At 36.0% G+C, this 23,052-nt stretch overlaps 1 protein-coding gene across 4 annotated transcripts in view; it reads left to right on the forward strand.

The window, feature by feature from the left end:
* Positions 1–22,394, forward strand: part of LOC107738498 (tyrosine-protein phosphatase non-receptor type 4-like) — a 55,222-nt gene extending 32,828 nt beyond the window's left edge. For 2 of the 4 annotated variants that reach the window (XR_001639889.1, XR_001639890.1), the window contains exons 9-28: positions 150–237; positions 557–645; positions 1,827–1,890; positions 3,389–3,561; positions 4,407–4,475; positions 6,067–6,201; positions 7,505–7,663; positions 12,460–12,613; positions 15,107–15,190; positions 15,291–15,347; positions 15,663–15,819; positions 16,457–16,623; positions 17,655–17,745; positions 17,830–17,891; positions 17,998–18,144; positions 18,272–18,400; positions 18,858–19,006; positions 19,136–19,271; positions 20,348–20,632; positions 22,051–22,394. Coding sequence is in view for 1 of the 4 variants with exons in the window: in XM_016550247.1 (XP_016405733.1) it covers positions 150–237; positions 557–645; positions 1,827–1,890; positions 3,389–3,561; positions 4,407–4,475; positions 6,067–6,201; positions 7,505–7,663; positions 12,460–12,613; positions 15,107–15,190; positions 15,291–15,347; positions 15,663–15,819; positions 16,457–16,623; positions 17,655–17,745; positions 17,830–17,891; positions 17,998–18,144; positions 18,272–18,400; positions 18,858–19,006; positions 19,136–19,271; positions 20,348–20,440 (2,203 nt within the window). In the remaining 3 variants the exon portion in view is untranslated. Of the gene's footprint in view, positions 1–149; positions 238–556; positions 646–1,826; positions 1,891–3,388; positions 3,562–4,406; positions 4,476–6,066; positions 6,202–7,504; positions 7,664–12,459; positions 12,614–15,106; positions 15,191–15,290; positions 15,348–15,662; positions 15,820–16,456; positions 16,624–17,654; positions 17,746–17,829; positions 17,892–17,997; positions 18,145–18,271; positions 18,401–18,857; positions 19,007–19,135; positions 19,272–20,347; positions 20,924–22,050 lie in introns of those variants that run through there. The other 2 variants (XR_001639891.1, XM_016550247.1) reach the window with 2 other exon arrangements.
* Positions 22,395–23,052: the final 658 nt, after the last annotated feature.

Raw genomic sequence — 23,052 nt, forward strand, 5'->3', positions numbered from 1 at the left:
ATATATATATATATATACCAATTTATGCAATTTACACAAAGGTTGTGTACACACACTTGGCTCTACTACACTGTCTTGTGATGTGAATCGGAAGCACATGTCTTCATTTTTGACTCTTTATTCTCCCCTTTTTTCTGGCCTGGGCACAGTGGACTTACCCCAGCACAGTCTGAATTCAATTACCTGGACACGGCACGAACGTTGGAACTTTATGGAGTGGAACTGCACTATGCAAGGGTAAGTGAGTCAGAGCTGCTGCTTTGTGTATCTGCACAGAAGCCTCTGTGCTACATATAAATATAATCAATGAAACATCAACGTTTCTGTATGGCTTTAGAAGACTATGATCACCATCTGTGCTTTCATTGTATGGGAAAGAGCAGTATTAACATTTTGCTGAGCATTTAAGTTATTTAGGCTTGGAACGAAAAAAAGACAAATCTTTCATTTAGAGTTTTTTGTTTTGGGTAGACTAACTCATTACACAGCACGGTTTCGAAGATGCTAAATGATCCTCATTAATAATTTCTCTTTTTCCCTCTGTTCTTGCTTTCAGGATCAAAGCAACACAGAGATTTTCATAGGCTTGATGTCAGCTGGCATTGCCATTTACAAGAACAGGGTACGAATCAACTACTTTCCATGGTAAGTGAAGCAGAATTTTTGACCAATCAGATTTTGTAGTGGGCTACACTGCATGAAGCATCGGAAATAAAAGCCAGGCAACCAACAAACTGTCCTATCGCTTGTTGTGGCTGCAGAGATTTATATGGAAGTGAGAGCTTCCATTACTTTGTGGAAGGATTTTTTTTATTATTATTACTAATTTTTTGTTATTGATGTTTATTTACTGAACATTGGTTTTAATATTGCTGTTAATTATTTTTTTAAGGTTTAAGTTTTGCATTTAAACAGATTTTTTTTTGAAGATGTATTTATATCAACAATTTTTACCAGTTGCTCTAAATTGGTCTAATACTAACTACCATCTGTGCATTTAAACAGCTTTTATATATTTATTATTATTTTTTTTTTTTTTTTATAAGTAAGCAAACTAAATTCCACTCTTATGAAGCTAAAATACATCATGGGGGTTCTAAATGTTCAGGCATTTTTGTTTGCACTCATTTCAAATTGTGCAGAATACTAAATGATCCAATGTAAATGTAAAGAGCGGCACCCAAATCTTCATCAGGCAAAGCTTTATTCCCCCTCCACCACCAGGCTGTTTTTCTGGCACACAAGCCAATCTGCTTCTGTAACTGTAGTCCAAGCATCTCCCTTTTGAAATACACGCACAGATGCTTTCCAGGCAAACTATGTTTAGCCCAGAAGAGAACAGGGGCTGTTTGCCATAGATGTCAACTAACCTCTCAGTGCAAACGGTTGCACTTATTGATTATTTTATCACCCCTGCAGTTCAAAGATGCAAGTGACTGTTAAAAAAAGCGTATATATCATACTATGCCGACTAAAATAGAAAATAGGTGGAAGCCAATGAAGGATGTTCTTTAAAGACAATTGAGGTTCAGTTTGACCTGCCTGGGTCATTGACTGTTTGTGAGTTGTGTGTTGTGCTGGGATTGTGTGACAGAATGTATCTAAGGTGGTTGAGGCTGCTCCAGCATGTGTTTATTCAGACATTTGAGTGTGTGTGTGTGTGTTGTGTAGAATATATTTAGCTTCAGTATGAGTCATATTTTAATAGGAGTGAGGCTTAGAGACACACAAAGGGCCGTGAAATGGGTTAGTGAATTTTAACAGCTCAGAATATGTGTTTGTTGCTGCCCTTGAAAATGCCAACATTTTTTTTTCTTCTATTTTAGGTTGAAGATTGTAAAAATATCTTTTAAATGCAAACAGTTTTTCATCCAGCTGAGAAAAGAGGCGGTAAGTGGTACACTTTTTTTTTTCATACTGTCATCAGTAAGGCAAGGCAACATAAAACAGCATCCAGAACACATTTAACTTTGGCCATGTAATGTATTACTGAGAAAAATAGCAAACATTGTTTGCAAAGGCATTGCCAGCTACCTCACAATATGATGCATATTGCAAAACAAATGTCACAATTCACAATGTGTCACAATATCATAATTATGCTGTGATTGAAAATGTAGGGCATGATATTCAGTTATAATATAAAGGTGACCAAGCTTTTTCAGTGGTGGCACCTAATTTGTGGGATAGTTTACCTGTACACATAAGAACTGCTCAGACTGTTGGAATTTTTAAGTAATTACTTAAGACACCTGTATTCCTTGGCTTTTATTTCGAGCTGAGCTGAGACATTGTGATATTTATTTATTTATTTATTTATTTTTAACTGCATTTGTCTTGTTTGTGTGTGTGTTTTTCCGGACATTGTTAAGCACTTTGGTCAACCATGGTTCTTTTTAAATGTGCTATATAAATAAAATCGAACTGAGCTGAACTGATATGGGTTCACACATAGTTAAATTATTAAATAAATATTAATGTATTAAAATTATAATATTAAAACTGTATACATTATATGATTTTTTTGTGATGTGTGGCAGCACATATGTGTGTATATGTGTGCATCCATATTGTTTCCATCTTACTGATTACAATGTGTAAAATCATAAATTGACCCCAACAGACATTATCACTCCCATTTACAAACTGCAGGGAGCAGTAACCTCTATTAATAAACCATCTTCCTCAGGCAATATCAAATTAAAGAGCATATTGGCTCCCATAGCACCACTGATCTTTGTTTATTTGAAATCCCTCTGTAATTACCGCCCTGCTGTCAGTGATGATGTGGAGAGAGATAGACACTCTTTACAGCTTATTAATTATGGAGAGTAGACGATGCATTTTGCATGTGGGGGAGCGGGATGAGACCTGACATTAGAGTCGCGCTGATTGCTGAGACACGACGAGAACCTGTGTGCCTAAACCGGGTCTCCACAGCGCCACAGACCCTCTGCTGGAGACCTCAAAACACCCCGGCGGTGTGAATAATGCACAGGGGCCTTTCAGAAGCAGTTGTACTAAAAGCAGAACTCGATGTCATGGTCCATAATTGATGCCCAGATGGGACAGCTTGGCTGAGTGGGTACGATTTCCTTGGACCTTGGTCGCAGAACCAAAAACAGTCTGGGAAGTGCATTTACCCCCCTCTGGAGTCCCCAGTGACCAATGGAGTCTCGCAGATTGGAGTGTCAGTCCTAATAGGTCTCTCTAGAGCAGAGCTTTCTGGGTACTTTGGCCAGGTTTCAAATGGAGGTCCATGTTTGCGACGGCATAACATTCAGAGCAGGGAATGTAAATGTCTCCAGCATCTCCTGTGTTTTTATGTTAAGCGTGCAGAATGCTTGATTTAATAGCCTTAAGATCCTTTCTTCCTTTTTGCCTACAGCATGAGACGAGAGATACATTGCTCGGTTTCAACATGGTAAACTACAGGGCCTGTAAGAACCTCTGGAAGGCCTGTGTTGAAAACCACACCTTCTTTCGGCTAGATCGGCCCGTTGCTCTGCAGAAGAACTTCTTTGCACACTATTTCAGTTTGGGCTCCAGGTTCCGATACTGGTAAGACGGTCCTCCAGTGTTCCTACAGACACATCCTTTTTTAAATGGGCCCAAATGTGGTGCATGTACAGTAGTTTGAAGATGTGCAGCTTGTTGTTCTAAATTGCCATCAGTAAAGTTTTTTTTTTTTTTTTGTCTACTTGCCCAGTCAGGCTATTAGTTCATACAGCCCTACCAACTTTTTCATTTCCCTATGCATACTACATTATGTATTTTAAAATTGGTATAATTTTTTAAACGTATTTTTTAATGTTTAAATTTAATATTAAAAACTAATTTTTTAAATACATGTTAAGTTAATTTACAAATAAAATTTGCAATGGAAAAAAAATATATAATTATTTTGGAAACTAAGTCAGCAGATTATTCTTGTGTTGACCGCTTGTTATGCAGAACAGTGTAAAAGTTGTTTTTACAATTTCCAAAATGTTAATTTTGTGTTGCATTTACATTTTATTTTTCTGAGCATAACTTCATAGAATTTTAGTTCAGTCTTGTCATCTGCAATAGTCGCTTATGTGCTGAGGGAGGCCACAGTCATCAAAATGCTTGACCTTAGTCGACACTAACAAATACTCTAGTAAATCCTGGGGATAAACTTTTGAAAAATTTATGATGCTCTTTTAGCCAATTTTAGATATATGGAACTAGGAAGAGGAGGTGATGAATAATTAATCTTGCGATGCTTTCTAGATTTATAAGCATTTATTGGTAGTCACTATAGTATATAAAACATATTTGAACTCTGTAGCTTTGAGCACTAAGAGCTTTGAATGTCACATTATATGTTGTGAAATTGAGAAATATGGTTTGAATCCTGACAAACATTACACATCTCTTCACAGTGGGAGGACGGAAGCACAATCTGTTCAGTATGGCAAGGAGAAGGGAATCAAGGACAGAGTGTTTGCAAGGTAATGTTTGCTTGTACTTCAGGGATTTTGTGTTGGTGACTGGTTATGATACGATTCTTCAGTTAATGATCATTAGCATATTAATTTGTGAACTTTCTTAAAAAATAAACTACCAGCTGGTGAGGAGGAGTAACTTGGATCAGGAGGTGAACATTCGCAGAATCTTTACATGAAGCTTTAAGAGTCATGTTGAGATCAAAGTCCTTTTCAAGCAAGTCAGTTGACTCGGTGGTCACCGTTTTAGTAACACCCACAGGTAGATATTTCTAGTCATTGTAAGGGAAACAGGTCAATTTAGCTCAAAGGGAATCATTTAAGATTTTAAAGGGAACTCCACCAATAATATGTAAGGGAATTTGGACAGAATCACTGTTTTACGGCTGATCACTGAGACGGCCAGCGATTCAGTGAACGAGCCGTATGACATCATAAAGTACAGCTCCTATCTACTAGAACTATTCAAAACTGTTTGTCAAGCTTACGTTTTAGTAATGTATATTAAATCACTTCTGAAAACAGTGTAATCCAAGGAATTTTTTTTAGTTCAAATCAGGCAATTATAATGCTATACTACCATCCAGAAATTTTGATTTCAATTATTTTTTTTTTTTTTAAAGAAATCTCTTATGCTCACAAAGGCTGTAAGAAGTAATAGCAGTAATACTGTGAAATATTATTATTATAAGAAAACTGTTTTCTATTTTAAAATACTTTAAAATGTAATTTATTCCTGTGAAAAGCTGAATTTTCAGCATCATTACTCCAGTCTTCAGTGTCACATGATCCTTCAGAAATCATTCTAATATGCTGCTTTGCTGCTCAGGAATCTTATGAATGTTGAAAACAGTCATACCGCTTAGTATTTTTGTGGAACCATTGTCTTCAGGATTCTTTGATGAATAGGAAGTTCAAAAGAACAGCATTTATTTGAAATAGAAATTGTTACATGGATATGCATATGCAATTGTTACATAAAAATATACATGCATGTCTTTACTGTCACTTTTGATCAATTCAATGCATCCTTGATGAATAAACAAATTTCTTAAAAAAATAAACAATCCAATCATATTGGACATTTTTCAATGAAATCCATTACTTGGACAAAATCTTTGACAATGACTTATTTTTCTTATAACAGAAAAAATATGACAGGACTCTTGCCATACAGTGGAAAGAGATTTCTCACTAGAGGTTACTGTGTCAACATGTACTGAACTCCTGCAATTAAACATTTAAAATATAAATAAAACATTGTAAAAAATAGTTTGAAGAACATAAAGGTAAAATGATAAACTCAGATTTCTGTTTCAAAATGAAACTGATTTCTTATAATGGTGAAATCAGTATTAAAACTTTACATTTTAAAGGATCAGTTGGTGAAATATTATCTGACTTAATTATCAAGTTTCAGAAGAACAAAAGAGATGTATTTTAACACACTTATGGTGTCCACTGGATATGAGCACGGTTGCTCAGTGGAATAATAACTTGGTGTTAAACCATTAGACAGTTAACGCTTAGAAGTGACCGTAGCCTTTGGCTCTACTAGGGTATTGTGGAGATTAACAGAATGGGTTTCCTCTTTTAGATCTCCCAGCAAACCCCTGGGCAGAAAGTTGATGGGTGTGACAGACTGGGAATCAGTGAGCAGGAACTCACTGTCTGAAGAGAGGCTGGAGACCCGTAGCCTGCCTACCCGCTCACCCCCTGGGACGCCCAACCAGTGAGTTCATCTCTGTTTTAGTGAAACACCCAATCTAATGAGCAAAGACCCGGTAGGGTGCTTGGGGGTGATGGGGAAAAAGACACGTGTAAGCTGTATGTAAGTGAATTTCATGATTATATGTCTGTCATGTTTCACTCAAAAATGCAAAGAGAAAGAATAAGAAACTATATTTTGCAAAAAGAAAATGAAGTAAAAATTAAGGTTTTTTTGTTTTGTTTTTTTGGCATTTTCATATTTTCACAACAATTAAGCAATTTTTTTGCCCAAATTTTAATTAGTGTAATGTTTCTTTGTTCCTTTCTTTCTCCCCCATTGTTACTAGTAATGATTGTCATTAGATTTCTACTATAATACTACTGTACTGTACTGTACTATAATATAGTATTGTTTTTAAAAATACTGTAATACAGTTTTTTTGTCATTTAAATCAGCAGAAAGGTGCTACAATTAATGCATTTTTCTTGCATTACAGTAATGAGAATATTACATGCAAATTTTTAATGGTACTAAAAAGGCTTAATTTCCAAAAGCAAAATATACTATAATTTCTTCTTCTTCTTCTTCTTCTTCTTCTTCCTCTTCCTCCCTTTTATTTAGGGGAGAAGTATGACCTAGACACATTCTTGACAGGTTTTGTGAGTTTTACCATCCAGGAAGTCAGGGAGTCACTCTCTGTGTCAAAGATTCAGAAACAGACTTCCGCATTACTAGTAAACAGAGGGAGTTTTCAGGAAGAGAGAGACTGGATTGTAAAATGAATAAGTAGGGTTAGTGTTAGTGTTAACACCTAGTTTGATGCGTTACATCATACCATAATGTACTATAATGTATAACGGCCAGTCACAATCATCACTTTTGTACTGAAGATAAATTGGCACGATTTAATCCTAAAGGATATAATATAATATAATATAATATAATATAATATAATATAATATAATGCCTTAAATGTTTTTTTTTATTATTCTATATTCTTTACTCCCTTATGACTTAAACTCTTACTTTTTTTTCATCCTCATTTGAATGGGAAAATGTGAGTGATATTTAAACTGCATAGTTATCACTGTTATCTCAAATAATTTTGATGAGATCAAATAACCATGATCAGGCAAGTAATCAATAATTGAGACATGCCTAATACATTGTCCTCTTTACAGTAACTTTGTATGTTACTGTGCAAAACTTATTTGCTTTAATAGCTAAGAACACCTAGTATCCCTCCAGCCAAAGGATTTGTACTTATTCATAAACATATTGGTGAAAAGGATTACAGCAACTATACATATTCTTTATACATTAGGAACTCCTTATTTGTGCAAGAGGGTCCTCGGCTACGGCCCTCTTCCATGGGTCACCTGGTGGAAAATGTCATCCATGCCTCCCCCAGCCTTCCTCTTTTCTCCAATCACAAATCAGCTTCCTCTACACAAGCTAATAGCATCAGCCTGGAGTCTACACCGTAAGTACTTCCTTTTCTTCAATAGCAAAAAAGTCCATCCTCAAGAATTAGTTTCAGTAATGCTTTATTATTATTGATAGTGCTTCCTAAGGTTGCTTCTGTGTTCAAACTTCTTTAAAAAAACACCCACAATACCCCAGCATCCACATAGCAACATGTGGATTATGCCTTTTAAGGAAAAGACTGTCCAGATGTCATAGTCAGATGTATGAAATATTGATATTTTTATCCAAAGTAATTTCAGTGACATTTTCAACTTTCAGTTTCTTAAATCCCAAAAAGTGTCTTTAAAAATAGAATAACCCAGGAAACCAACTCTTTTTAGCAGACGTTTGGTATACTTTTTTTATTTTTTATTAATGCACTTTATAATGCATTTCAATTCTTGACTGTTTGCTTATTCATACTGCAGTGCCACTCTAACTTATTGAAACAGTAAATCATTTCAGTTATTATAAAACACTATTTGCAGAAGCCACATAATTTAGTGTAAAAAACAGAAGCTCAAGTCTGTTCCTCAAATGGGTTTTTTTAAAAGTGATTTTACTGCACCAAAACCATGTTTTATTGGCTGTTTATTTTGTCTCAGCCTTCCAATCACAGTTACCACCCTCTGTCTGCGCCCTTAAATGGCCCCGAATGGAAACTAAACGTACACTGCGCAGCTGTGAAACATGTTTACCACTCTCATAGCGTTGGGCAGAGAGCTTTGGATTTTAACAGTTGCATGTTAAACATGTCAAGCTCTTTGTGATCGTCTTGAATAGGTCTGCAGTATACTTAAGCCTAATGACATTGCCAGTGGCAGATAGGCTGTTTGTATGGCGTGTGGTTGTTTTGACTTTGTTTGCAGAGCTGGTTTAATGATATATAACAGCTCATCCCCCTTTCCTTTGTTTCACATGGTGTCCTTAAAAAGTCTTAAATAACGTTTTCCTAATAAAAGGCCTTAAAAAGTCTTAAAATGTCTTAAATTCAGATTCGATGGGTCTTAAATATTTTTGGTCACATTACCGCTAAAATATCTTAAGTCTGACGGACCAAATGACTGTTTACAATCATTGGACAGATTGAAGTTTTTTTTTTTTCTCCCCCGCGGTAAGTTACTGCATCATCAGAGAGAATCGCAGTAGCAGAATACAGGTGAACCTTCTACTACTTCTACTACCTTCTTAATGTTCTCAATAATAACAATAATAATAATATAGGTCGAGCTACAGCTGATCATCCTTCTAGCTAGTTTCAAATGTTTTTTTTTTTTTTTTACTTGCCCGACCGGACAAATAGCCTGACATAAGTGACAAATAAATCAATAAATAAATATCCAGCAAAGCATCGAAACACACTGAGGTAAAAATTCAAAATGTTTAGTTTATTCATAAAATTATATAGTTAAGTAACATACAACGACAAGTGAGCTATTTTGCTGAATATTCTCACGACGCAAAAAAAACATTCAAAACACCTAACGTACAGAGTGTACGCATTACGTGAAGTCTAGTGCGTGTGCGCATTTACAGTGTGCTCTTTCACGGCATGATTAAGTCTATTAAAATACATTGAGAATGATCACAAATTCAAGACGGGGGCAGAAAATGTATATATTTATACCACTTCATATAGTTAATCAATTTCACATGAAGAGTCCGTTTTTTCTCCAAAAATTACTATGATTACAAATGTGATATAGATTTTTTTTACAACAGTTCAATAAACAAGAAGTTAATTAAGAGACTTACGTTTTAGACACCATATTGCCTGTTTTTGCACTATTTCGACAACAAAAATAATTTCAAACAAAGCCACAGCGCTGTTTGTTGTTTCGTTCCTGAATGAATCAAACATTTAAATAATCCGGTTCAATCGCAATGACTCACTTATTAACAGTGACTTGCTGCCACCTACTGGCGGTTTTAATTTCACATTTAAAGTACCTTTTTATTATTTAAATAATTTCAAATATCAGGATTCAACGTTTTATGTTTAATATATCAAAACATTATTTATGCATTTGTAAAAATATGCCTTTGTAAAGGCAAATAAAAATATGCAGATTTAAGTATGTAAAATCTGATAGAACACTGATGAAAATATTGCTTCAGAATAAATTGTTTGCACCACCAAAAATCTTGGTAATGCGGTGCTTTTGTTGGGGATATTTTGCATGGAATATTGTCTTCTGATATGAAAAGTTCACTATATATCTTAAATATAATTTATTACAGTGATATTTTGTTTTCTTTTTACGTTAAACACATTAAATATTACATATATGTATGTAATATAATGTGTGTTTCCATTACAGGTTTAGGTCTTAAATTTCATATAAGGTGGTATTAAAAAGTCTTAAAAAGTCTTAAATTTAACTTGTTCATGTCTGTAGAAACCCTGGTTTCAGTCTTTACGCTGTTGTAGAAATTACCTGTTTACAGTGGGTGGTGTCACCACATAACCTGTCTGATTATATGTATGTAATATAATGTGTGTTTCCATTACAGGTTTAGGTCTTAAATTTCATATAAGGTGGTATTAAAAAGTCTTAAAAAGTCTTAAATTTAACTTGTTCATGTCTGTAGAAACCCTGGTTTCAGTCTTTACGCTGTTGTAGAAATTACCTGTTTACAGTGGGTGGTGTCACCACATAACCTGTCTGATAATGGGTGTGTGGCAAAAAACAACAACAACTTATCATTAATAGATTGCTTAAAATAAGTCGGATGTAACTGGTCAGAGTAATTTGACAACACCTGCAGTGTCAGTCACAAAATAGTTTAAATGGATAGTTCACTTAAAAATGGAAATTCAGTCATTATTTACTCACTCTGATGTCATTCCAAACCCCTATGCATTTCTTTCTTCTGCAGAACACAAAAAAATAAGAATGTTGATAACCAGCCAGTTTCAGTTCCCTTTGACTTTCATTGTATTTTTTTCCATATAAACGAAACGGTTTGGTTGTCAACATTCTTTAAAATATCTTCTTGTCTGTTAGACAGAACAAAAAGTCATACAGGTTTGGAACAACATGAGGGTGAGTAAATGATAACTGAATTTTCATTTTTGGGTGAATGTGGTTTAAGATTTTTATTAAGAGTTTGGTGGTTCATTTGTGTGCATTTTTAGAAAGTCTGGTGTTAGAATGTGACGTGATTATAGAATACATTATTTTAGAAGGTATTTACTGCTGCCAGTTAAATTTCTACATTTTTATAATGCTTGCAGTTTATTCATTCATACAAATGTTTCTGTGTGTTTAAAATGTCTAAAGTTTCTAAAAATGCAAAATAGCATAACACCATGTCCTAACCAGCCACAGCTGCAATATGTAATTGTCAGTTGCTTTGTTTCTAATTCTTTGGCATTGCTGAGCTACCTGTATTCATATACTACAAATGTTGTTGTCTGTGTGATGAATTGCTTATGTTCTCTATTGTAATTTGATTTGGATAAAAGTATCTGTTAAATGCATACATGTAAATTGCTCTGGGTAGCCCTGCCCACAGTGAAATCTCATTAGTCCAACATCTGGTTCCAAATGTGTCAGATACAGTGGGTACGGAAAGTATTCAGACCCCCTTAAATTTTTCACTCTGTTATATTGCAGCCATTTTATCATCAGATATGTGTTAGGACAATGTGTGAAATCAATTTTCTTCATAACAAAGTTTGAGCATGAGTAATCACAGAAAATTGAAATGTAAAATAAACAGAAGAGGTGAGAGAAAAACAGTAGTAGACACTTGGCATATCTTAGGGTCTGTGTCAGAGATGTTTATGGTATTAACGGTATACTATATGTGCCATCATTGTCATGCTTTGATTTGCTTTGTTTAATTATATATCATTTAGAGGAACCGAGTATGCATGCCTATTTCCTAACACACAGATGTATGCATAGCTTATGATTCATAATGCTTTCTCTTCTGCTCTATCTTCCTGCACACCTAAAGAATAGACCAACATACATACATGTGTTTGTACGTACACACACACACACACACACACACACACACAGCATATGCTTGTTTGTGTCTGTCACAGATCTAAATAAAGAAATAAACACCTGGTGCCCAAACTCAGAACCTGAAAGGACTTGCAGAATTCTGGTTTTGCAGTGTTTGTGAGTCTTTTTGACCGATTCATAAAAAAAATCAGCTCATAAGAATCATTTGTTTCAGAATCGGACTACATTGGTCGTGTTGTATGTCCCTGCTATCCGTAGATTAACAGACACTTGCTCTGTGACCTTTGACCTGCTCAGGAGCTCTGTTATAGGCATGATGTGTTCAGTTTGGGTCAGAGCGGTCACTTTCTGACACCATGCTGGGGTGAGAACACGACTTGAAATGAACACAAAAGCCAAATGGGGTCAGTGGGAGCCAACGCACACCCTTACGCCCTATATACAAACACACAGTCAGATACTCGTGACCCTACGTGGTGTAGTGTTCATTGGAAGTGTGTCCAGTTGTGAAAGCTAAAACACAGTGTGTCACATAATTCAGTGGTTCACTGGGTTGTCACAGTATAATGTTTTCAACTGAATGAAATGTATTGAGCTGAATTGTGCTGAACTGTCATTCATGTGTTGGATGAAAATTATGGTATTGGAGCCCTTTTATTAAAGGGATATTTCACCCTGAATGGAAAATTGACACGATTTACTTATGCTCATGTCGATCCAAACATGTTTGACTCTCTTTTTATCTGTGAAACACAAAATGAGATGTTTTGAAGTATGGTTTTGCTGCTCTTTCATTTATATATGTTTTTAAATTTCTTCCTTAATTTAATAGGTCTCCGGAAGGAGTTGAAGGCCCGCCCCCTGCCCTCCCACCCAAACAGTCCAGGAAGAACCTGAGCCAGCTTATACTGTCCCACTCCCAACAGGACTTGGACAACCACATCAATCAAATGTACAATATCCCCATAGCAACAGACAAGGCCACGGTAAGAATACATCAACTGACTCGCTCAACCCAGATTGTCTGTGTGCTACTTTGTTGTTCCTCTCTCCAAAGTTGGCATTAATAGTCCTGCGTCCCTCCCTTCTATGGTACACCGCTGATGTGGTTGCACTTTCAAAAAGTAATAAAGCTCTTGGTGGTTTGGCGCATACAGTTTATTACACATAAATCATTTTCACTGCCTTAGTGTGTTAATATTTTTTATATTTTTATGTTCACATAACAAAAACATAAAAAATTAAGGATGACCATAAAAGATTACATTTCATTTAAATTAGGGGTGAAAAAGCTAAGTTGTCTTCTGAAGCTGTTCAAAAATGTGAATTGTTGGAAATTGTTTAAAGGGATAGTTTACCCAAAAATGAAAATCACCCCATGATTTACTCACCCTCAAGTCATCCTAGGTGTATATGACTTTCTTCTTTCAGATAAATCCAATTGGAATTTCCAAGCTTTAGAATGGCAGTGAATGGGTGTTATTTTTCAACAGTCCAATAAAGTGCATCCATCCATCATAAAAAGTGTCCCACACGGCTCCATCCTACATCATCCGCTTTTCCCTAAAAACAACCGCCGCACATTATCCGAACATTAAGCATTAACTGATAAGATTACAATATTAAATTAGTATTAAATAAATAATCGAATGGATGAGTGTCTGTGACCCTTTAAAAATACACACACACACACACACACACACACATATATATATATATATATATATAATTATTTTTTTTATTATTTATTTATTTATTTTAACATATGCAAACAGCAGGATACAGAACAACAGATCAACAACAGAACCAGAATTCACACATATCTGAATTATCATGCACCTGCTGCGCTTCTGAGAACAAAGAAAAACAGAATAAAATACTATAAATAAAAAGAATAAAATAAATTGGCCAAAATATTTTCCACTTAAATAATTAACAAATTAAGATGACAAAATGAAAACACACACGGAAACCTTTGATGCACTTTGAAGAACCGCATGTTTTCGTCAGGCATAAAAATAAATAGCAGGTCTAACTCAGTGCACAACTTGTGTAGTTTTTATTTTTTTTAAATCAACGTGTCGACGTGCTGTGGGGGCATAGTCTGGAGCGCAGCCTGTTCCATGACAGAAAACACAGGTTTCTTGTAGCCAATCACCGACATTAACGCAATGGCCAATCAGAGGTGTTTACGTTAGAATCCACTCACCGTTCATAAGACTGGACTTCTGCTCAGTGTTTCTGAGTTGTGCACGCTCGCGAATCCTCTCATTAGAACAAACAAAATGTACACACTATGTAAATAAGAGATTAATTGTGCAGTAGTGTAGAGTTTCATTGAATATACCGGAACTTTGTGAGATCGCGAAGAACTGAGATGAGTGACAGCTTTTTAATGATTATAAGGGGGAGCGCTATTTGCGCGCTTTCTAGGCTATAACCCATTCAGAATTTGAATACATTCACCCACGGATTCACTCTCTGATAATCATTTATCCAAGATTGCCTTTTTCCATTGTGTTGCCTTTACTACTTCAGTTAAGTGAACGTGGAGCAGGTGATTGCGCAGCGAAATATGTAGGCACGTGTGGTTGCACGTATCGACACGCCCCCGTGAGTTAACAAATATGAATAGAATATTTTTTCTTTAACAATGCAGCAAACTTAAAAAAAAAAAGGGAAAAAATACTTTTAAAACCTTTCAAACTGTTTAACTGATAGTATTAATCGGTCAAAGTACTTACTTTAGGTTAACAGTTAAACGGTCAATATGAGCTTCCTACCTAGGATGCCTTGAGGGTAAATCATGGGGTAATTTTCATTTTTGGGTGAACTGTCCCTTTAATTTCCATTGATAAGAGTTTTAGATTTTGGGGGGGCATAATGGCCTTAAAAGGATAATTCACTCAAAAATGAAAATTCTGTCATTTTCTGTCGTACTCACCTGTAAGTTGTTCCAAACCTCTAAGTTTCTTTCTTCTGTTTAACATAAAATATATTTTGTAGAAAGTGGGTATCCAAACAGTTGTTTGACTTCCGTAGTATGGAAAAAAAAAATACAATGGAAGTCAATGGGGACCAGAAACTGGTTACCCACATTCTTCAAAATATCTTCTTTTGTGTTAAGCAGAAAAAAAGAAACTCATACAGGTTTGGAACAACTTGAGGATGAGTAAATAATGACAGAATAAAAATTTTTGGGTGAACTATCCCTTTAAGTAGCTTCACCTGATCTCTGAAGGTTTACATGTCAGTGTGCAAATAAAACTAGGAAGATCTTAAACAATGACTTGAAACATGTTTGAACAGACAGTCAGAAATGTATGAAGGTGCCAAGTCATACACTGCTTTAAATGCAAAATTCAATGCAGATTAGCTAAAACCATTGAAATGTGCTGTTTTAAATGGTTAAAATTAGAACAGAGAAATTGACATGCAAATGTTGACATTATTGTAATTTTTTTTTCTCACATGTTTAGCCCAACGGAGTCATTCCTCATGACAATCTTGTCCTGATCAAGATGAAACCGGATGAGAATGGGAGATTTGGGTTTAACGTGAAGGTAAAATGCTCTGCATCTCTCATTTTCTGTGACTGATTGTTGAAGATTTAATGATTCCATACATAGCCTTTATGAAATCACCTCTCTCTCTCCTTTTTAGGGCGGCTCTGATCAGAAGATGCCCATTATCGTGTCTCGAGTAGCGCCTGGAACATCGGTATGTTTAATAGGCTGTTTATTGTCATAAATACTGTGGTATTGCCTTTTATAGGGCAGCTGGGATTATAGTTGAAGACAATAAAAACTGATTCATTAAAGAGTGACCCCTATAGGATTAGCAGTGAACTGTCCTGTATGCCTGTATTGAAGGATTTATGCTGCTTTCCGTTCAAATTGGATATGGGTTGGATTTTCCTACTTGATATTTCTTAATTGATTTAAGAATATTCAAAATAATGCATTGAAACCTAATTTGTCATCTAATGGCAAGTACTTTGAATTTCGTCATCTTCTATGTGTGTCTTCTCTCTAGGCTGATTTGTGTGTGCCTCGGCTGAATGAGGGCGATCAGGTTGTGCTGATCAACGGTCGAGATATTGCAGAGCACACGCATGATCAGGTGGTCATGTTCATCAAGGCCAGCTGTGAGAGCCACTCGGGGGAGCTCATCCTGTTGGTGCGACCCAATGGTGAGTACTGGTCTGATTCATTCACTAGTCTTTGATGCCTTCAAGTCATGTAGAAATAACTACAATACCATTCAAAATTTGGGGTTGTATGACTTTTTAAATGTTTTTGAAAGAAGTCTCTGATGCTCACCAATGCTGCACTATTTTGTAAAAAAAAACACATAAAAACAGTAATATTGTGAAATTGTATTAAAATTATTGCTCTGGTGTAACATAATCCTTTAGAAATAATTCTAATATGCTAATTTGGAAACAATTCTTATTATTATCAGTGTTGACTTTATCAAAGTCTTTACTGTCACATCAATTTATCCTAGCTGAATAAAAGTATTAATTTCTTAAAACATTTGAATGGTAGTGTATTTTTACAATATAAGTTCAAATGAACACCATTAAAATTAAGTAAATACTAGGGATATCTAGGTATTTACACTAAAATCTTTTTTAGCTGGGATGTGCTGATTACATAATCATTTTATTAAGACCAAAATCACTTTAAATGCACACATTATAATTAACATTTCCAAACTTAAGAATAAAGGTAGCATTTGATTTAATTTATTCACTTTTTATGGCTCGTTGGAGTAAAATTTCCAGTTCTGTGGATTTATCAGACATTTATACTCTCCGTGCGTAGCTATCTACGATGTAGTTGAGGAGAAACTGGAGACAGAGCCAGATTTTCAGTACATCCCAGAGAAATCTCCCACAGACCCATCACAGCTGGACCAGGATGCCTGGAGGGACTCAATGCTGCAGTTAAAGGAGGGTCTCAACAGTGCTACTATGCTGGCCCAGTTTGATGTGAGTTAACAAACTGATTCTGGAACAAATCAAAAGTTTTTACTCCATAAATGATTACAAATAGTGAGCACCATGATCATTTGTCTTTTGTTCTCCTTGGTAAAAGAGCGGTTCAAGTTCATATTTAATTGTTTATCTAAATTGCTCATTTACAGCATGCTCTGAAATCCACAGCAATCAGGGTTGTTCAGGATGTGGTCATATCAAAAGAACTTCCTATTACTTCCTGTCTTTCATCTGGCAGCCCTAATATCTTCCTTTTAGTGCATCTAGGGCTTGTGTTTGTGAATATGTTGTTCAAAATGTGCAATATATGACTCAAGGAGACATGTTCCTATATAAAACTTGTCAACAAACCACCGTAGAATGCAAGATACTAGTTCTACAGTGCAGAAATATACATTATTTATGCGTTGAAAATGCCTCCCTGCTATGAAGTATTCAGTTTTGGTTAGATTTACTGTCAAATAAGATTTGATATATGTTGTATTTGCATATAGTGAATTTATGTGGGCATACATGCATTTACACACAAATCACCAGGTGGAATGTCCTTGAAATGATCCATTATTGAAATGCACGAATTTGAGGAGTAAGGGGCCAATTCACACAGAATGCGTTTTTGCATTCCACTGCCTTTCCGTTAATTTTCTATAGATGGATGTGTTTGACTGTTGCACTGGCATCTTTTGCAGCATCTTATGCATGACACAACATTCTAAAAATCAAGGTAAAAGAAAAATTATGTCTCTAGAACTTTTTTACATTTTACTACTTAAAGTCTCAGATTTTTAAACACAAAAATGCGTTCTGCGAGAATTGTCCCGTATACAAATCATAATTCAGACACAATCCGACCAGATTTCTCCGTTTTGTGAGGGAAATTCATGTATGAAATTCATAAAAGTTAAATAAAAAGGAAGGAAGGAATATTGAAAGGAAGGTTTGAATACTTAAAAGATGTGTGTCTGTTAATGAGTTTTCATTCATTGGGATTTTTGTAGACTGACTGACTTCGTTTTATTTTAAAGCAACTGTATCGGAAAAGGCCTGGAATGACAATGTCATGTGCCAAATTACCTCAGAATCTTTCCAAAAACCGCTACAGAGACATCTCACCTTGTGAGTATTGCTGCATGCCATTGCTTTTTATTAACAACCAGTGGAAGTGATAAAACATGAAACGGTTTGTTGTTTTCTTGTCAGATGATGCAACTAGGGTCATCTTGAAAGGCACAGATGACTACATCAATGCAAATTACATCAATGTAAGTGACTCATAATTATTTTATTATCTCCACCAAACTCAAACACGCAAGGAATGATGGATTGTGATTAATAGCCCCTCGTAATGTTGTTTTGTCATGTTTGCAGATGGAAATTCCTGCCTCCAGTCTCATAAACCGCTATATCGCCTGCCAGGGGCCGCTGCCCAATACGTGCCCGGATTTCTGGCAGATGACGTGGGAGCAGGGCTCCTCTTTGGTAGTCATGCTCACTACTCAGGTCGAGAGAGGACGTGTATGTATATCTTGATCTTTGACATTGTAACTGTGATGGTTTTATTTTAACAAAGGATCTATTAATTGTAATCAATCTTTTCTTAAATCTTCTTGAGCTTACGTCAATCGATCCCTTTCTACCACAGGTGAAGTGCCATCAGTACTGGCCGAACCCCTCAGGTAGCGCTACATACGGCGGCTTTCAGGTTTCCTGCCAGACTGAGGAAGGAAACTCTGCTTTCTTGGTTAGGGATATGATTCTTACTCACATTGAGGTGAGTTGTATTACAGATTTGCATGTGAGCAGTCTGTGAGTATATTCTTAATTTGACTTGAACTATGCAATGTTGCGGTTCTTGATAAAGTTACCAAATTTATGTTTTGATAGTTCACCTAAAAATAAAAATTTGTCATTTACTCACCTTCATGTCATTCTGTATGACTTTTTTGTTCTGTGGAACACACAAAAAAGGATATTCTGAAGAAAGTTGGTAAGCAGTTTTGCTACCCATTGTATGGACAAAAAACATCAAAATATCTTTTATGTTCTACAGACAAAATAAAGTTTTGTAATGACATAAGGGTGAGTAAATGATAACACTATTTTCATTGTTGGGCACTTGGCAAATGTTAATTTTGAACTCCAGGATCTTGTTTGCAGCGTTTCGTTTGTCATGATCCCATTATAACAGTGTCATTTTGTGTTTGTTGCTTTGTTGTGTGTACTTCTAGAGTGGGGAAAGCAGGGAATTGACCCAAATCCAGTACCTGGCATGGCCTGATCATGGTGTACCAGATGACTCAACGGACTTCTTGGATTTCGTTGCTCTGGTCCGAAGTAAACGAGCTGGGAAGGACGAGCCTGTTGTGGTCCATTGCAGGTCATTCATATGTCTATATCACAAAGTAGTTTCTAAATGTAGTTATCCAAAGTGAATTACAGTGTAATCAAGTGTTGGCTTACCATTTCCCCTTTTTATCCCTCCCCTTCGCCCTCTTCCATATCCCAGCGCTGGGATTGGTCGGACGGGAGTGCTCATCACCATGGAGACGGCAATGTGTCAGATGGAGTGCGGCCAGCCGGTGTATCCATTAGAAATTGTGAGAACTATGCGGGATCAGAGGGCCATGATGATTCAGACTCCTGTAAGTCCTGCCCACCTTCTTTCTTCCTGTCATTGCCTCCATCAGTCAACTATTGGGGGTTTGTTTTTGGCTTTCTGCCGTCAGTTGTTAGGAAGAGGCGGAATACTACACAGCTAATGATGACATGTTAAATAAACAACAAAAAATTTATTTGTGACATTTTCACTCACATGTAAAATGCAGCAGCTCCACATATATAGAAGAAAGAGAGTTGCTGTAGCAGGGGGGTCTTGTCTAGGCTGGGACTCCCAGAGCCTGAGACCATTGTCTCAGGCTCTGGGAGTCCCAGCCTAGACAAGACCCCCTGCTACAGCAAGCTGTGATGCCCCTGCTACATGCAGCTGTGATTCCAGCATGATCTGTTGTATTTTAATGAGGCCTGTCTGCCCAGAGGCTGCTGACCATGAGACCTAACTAATTAGACAGCAGGAAGGAGAAAGGGCTGATGCTCAGTGAAAACACTTGTGCACTACATGCCCTCTCTGTTCTTTTCATTAGGGGTGTTACTAAGGCATCACGTTTTCTATTGGTCATCTACTACCATTCAAATGTTTGTGGTCAGTAAATAGTTTTTGAAAGAAATTAATACTTTTATTCAGCAAGGATACATTTAAGTGATCAAATATTTTAAATTGTAATGTATAACAATATTATTGTTTTTGCGACTTTTATTTTTTGATCAAATAACTGCAGCCTTGATGTGCATAAGAGACTGCTTTCAAAAACATTTGTACATCATTTTTGTTTTTATTATTTTGAACATGTATAGGAGAGATCCGCTGTTTCTTCTCTGGCTTCACTTGGTGAATGATTTTGAAGGATGGACCTGATCTTTTTTTACTTTAATTTCTTCCTGTCCACATCTTATTATCTGCTTCTTAACATGCAAAAATGTCTTTTGGTTTGTTCCATGGTGGTTTTATGTGCGTTCTCCCGGCTCTTTCTCTCACTCACAGACACTATGAATTATGTTCTCATCCCAGTTTCTCATACTGCAATCACATTTGGCTGCTCTTGCATGATAGACTGACACGTCTTCCATTCACCATGACTTCCCCTCTGTTCTGTCTTCTCAGAGCCAGTTCAAGTTTGTGTGTGAGGCCATACTGAAGGTTTACGAGGAGGGCCTGGTGAAACCGCTCGTGTCCACGCTGTACGAATCCAACTAATGCAATGCCAGCTTTTCCCGAAAATGATGGTGAAATTCACTTCTTCACATGGTGGTATCACAGCTCCGTGTCAGAGCGATGGAGAAGTATATCGAGCCAGGAACACAGGACATAAACCAAGCACTGCTGCACTTTACGATGGCAAAGAGACCATATGCCAGGCTTCAACGAGGAGAGAAAAAATGAACAAAGGTGAATTAGGTACTTGTTGGGACTTTGAGTGTTCAGGGTTTTAACAGATATATATGTTAATAATGAATATAGTGGAGATTGCTGGTGCCATATGTGTGTAAGGGCAGGCCCGTGAATGAATGAGTGTTTTTATATGTGGTCACCTCTTATTTGGAGACGAACAACACCCACAAATCAATTCACATCCAGGCCTGTGCTGCAGATGAACATTTGTATTTTTATTAGAAATATTTATTGTTTTAGTTTCAATATTGAGCCCTGCTCATTCAACATAAGAAACTACTTACAAAACGTTTTTCTTACGACAATGATAATTTTTCCTGTTTGCTTTGTTCTCCTTTTTTGGCGCAGATTGAAAATCATTTTTATTTATTTTTCCTGTCAAACTGAAATGCTGTCAACAAGGACTTTGAAGCACTTTGCAGCACAGCTGTGATGCAAGATATCAGTTTGGTCTCTCAAGCAGAAGTTAAAAGAAAATTTCCAAACCCATATGATGCTCTTTCATAGGTGGAGTGCAAAAGATGTTTTGAAAAATGTTGGTGCTGCTCTTTTCAATACAGTACAGTGAAAGCCTACAAGATTAAAAAATACCATAATATTCACTATATTCCAAATCTTCTGAAATCAAACAATAGCTTTGTGTGAGGAAAAAAACAGAAATGTAACTTTAATTGCTAAACATATTCCTCCCAGGTATTATTTCCTCAACTTGACACAGTTATGAAATACAAGAACCAGTGAGACTGTAGAATAATAAATTCAGGGCCACCAACCCACAGAAATGAACATATAGCAGATTCCTTTAAAATTAGATTGATTATTATTTTTATACACTCCTCTGGTGTTGTATTATAAGAAGACTGTCATTTAGAAATTTGATCTGCCCAGAGGCAAACATTCCCTGAAAGAATAAACTCCGTCCTTACTATTTAAAATCAGATATTCGATTAAAAGGTTTAGTATCCCCTGTAGGTAATGTAACGGCTATGTGTTGCAAACAAGAACTGCTTTTTGTGTTGTTGTTAAATCTAAATGTTACACACCATAGTGTGTCAAATGCAGTACCGTGTTGGAGGATCAAATTGGAGTTTGTTTATGGTTTTATTTATTGTAGCAGACTGCACCCGCAAATTAATCCCGCAAGCTAAGAGTGTGTCCAGTATGTGTGTTGTTGTGTTAGTACTGTATGTTTCTGATGTCTGTATGTGCAAGTGTGTTTTATAGTACTGTTAGTGTGAATGTGAGAGCCCAAATCACATGTTTAGGGTTGATCTAGGCCTGGTTCAACACATTAGAGCTGGTGTCTGGTTCAGGCTGTCTGATTTTTAGTTTATTTAATTGAGCCCTAGCCCTAGTAGAAGCCATCATATTAACATTGTTAAACTCTCAAATAAAATTTTTGACCCATTGCCCAGTTTCACAGGACATCTCTAGTTGAATGCCGAGTTGAATCCATGCCTGTACTCTTTGTAAGTTACTGTCTACTTTTACAGTCAATCATATGATGTTTCTTTGTGGTCATAATTGCTGGAGAACCTTGGTTTTAGGACCAAAAATTCCATTCTGTGCTCAACAGGTTACAGGTTTTACCAAAAGACATTTATAACAGGAATATGGCATGGAAATGGGAGAAACTACATGCCTCCTTGTGGGACAGCACTTTTTCAACAAAGATGTACAATTGTAGACTGGTGTTAATGTTTTATTTGCTGCAAAAAACAGGAAGGTCAAGTTGTGCCACTTGTCCATTTTTATGAAAATATTATAGTGTACATACAATGTTGTATATTAAAAAGAAAATCTTTAAAATAAAGTAAGGTGTGTGATCTGGGTTGTTTTTGTATATGATATATATTGTTTTTAATTACATTGTACGTTTGAATTCCTTCTTTGAAGATATTGGCAGGGAGGAAAGTTTTTGAAGCTGCAGCAGTTTCAAGCCCTCAGTAAACCAGTGGGTGGTGCTGTTGGGGGAAAAATAAATAAACAAATACAGAGCACCTTTAAGCACCTGACGTTTTGAGGGCTGAAAAAAAGAACTAGAAAATAAGGATATTTTGCTGGCCCAGATGAGCACGTAGTTTAGATTTACCCAAGCCTTTATATTTTTAGAAATTTTTCATATTTTTTATATGCCACATTTAAATATGTTTGGCCTTGTGTAGGTGTGTTTACGTGCGTTTTCTTTACAAAAACAAGTTATAATTCGTTTTTTATTTGAATTATATCTTCAGATTGTATCATTTTAATCCATTTTATGAAATCATATTATTTGCAATCTAACCGATGCTTCAAATAAAAAGATAAAACGACTAGGCAAATGATGGTATGTATGTATGTGTGTGTGTATATATATATATGTATATATATATATATATATATATACACACACACACACATACACACACACACACACA

Source organism: Sinocyclocheilus rhinocerous, unplaced genomic scaffold, assembly GCF_001515625.1.
Source record: "Sinocyclocheilus rhinocerous isolate Xijiao unplaced genomic scaffold, SAMN03320098_v1.1 scaffold1215, whole genome shotgun sequence".
Taxonomy (NCBI): Eukaryota; Metazoa; Chordata; class Actinopteri; order Cypriniformes; family Cyprinidae; genus Sinocyclocheilus; species Sinocyclocheilus rhinocerous.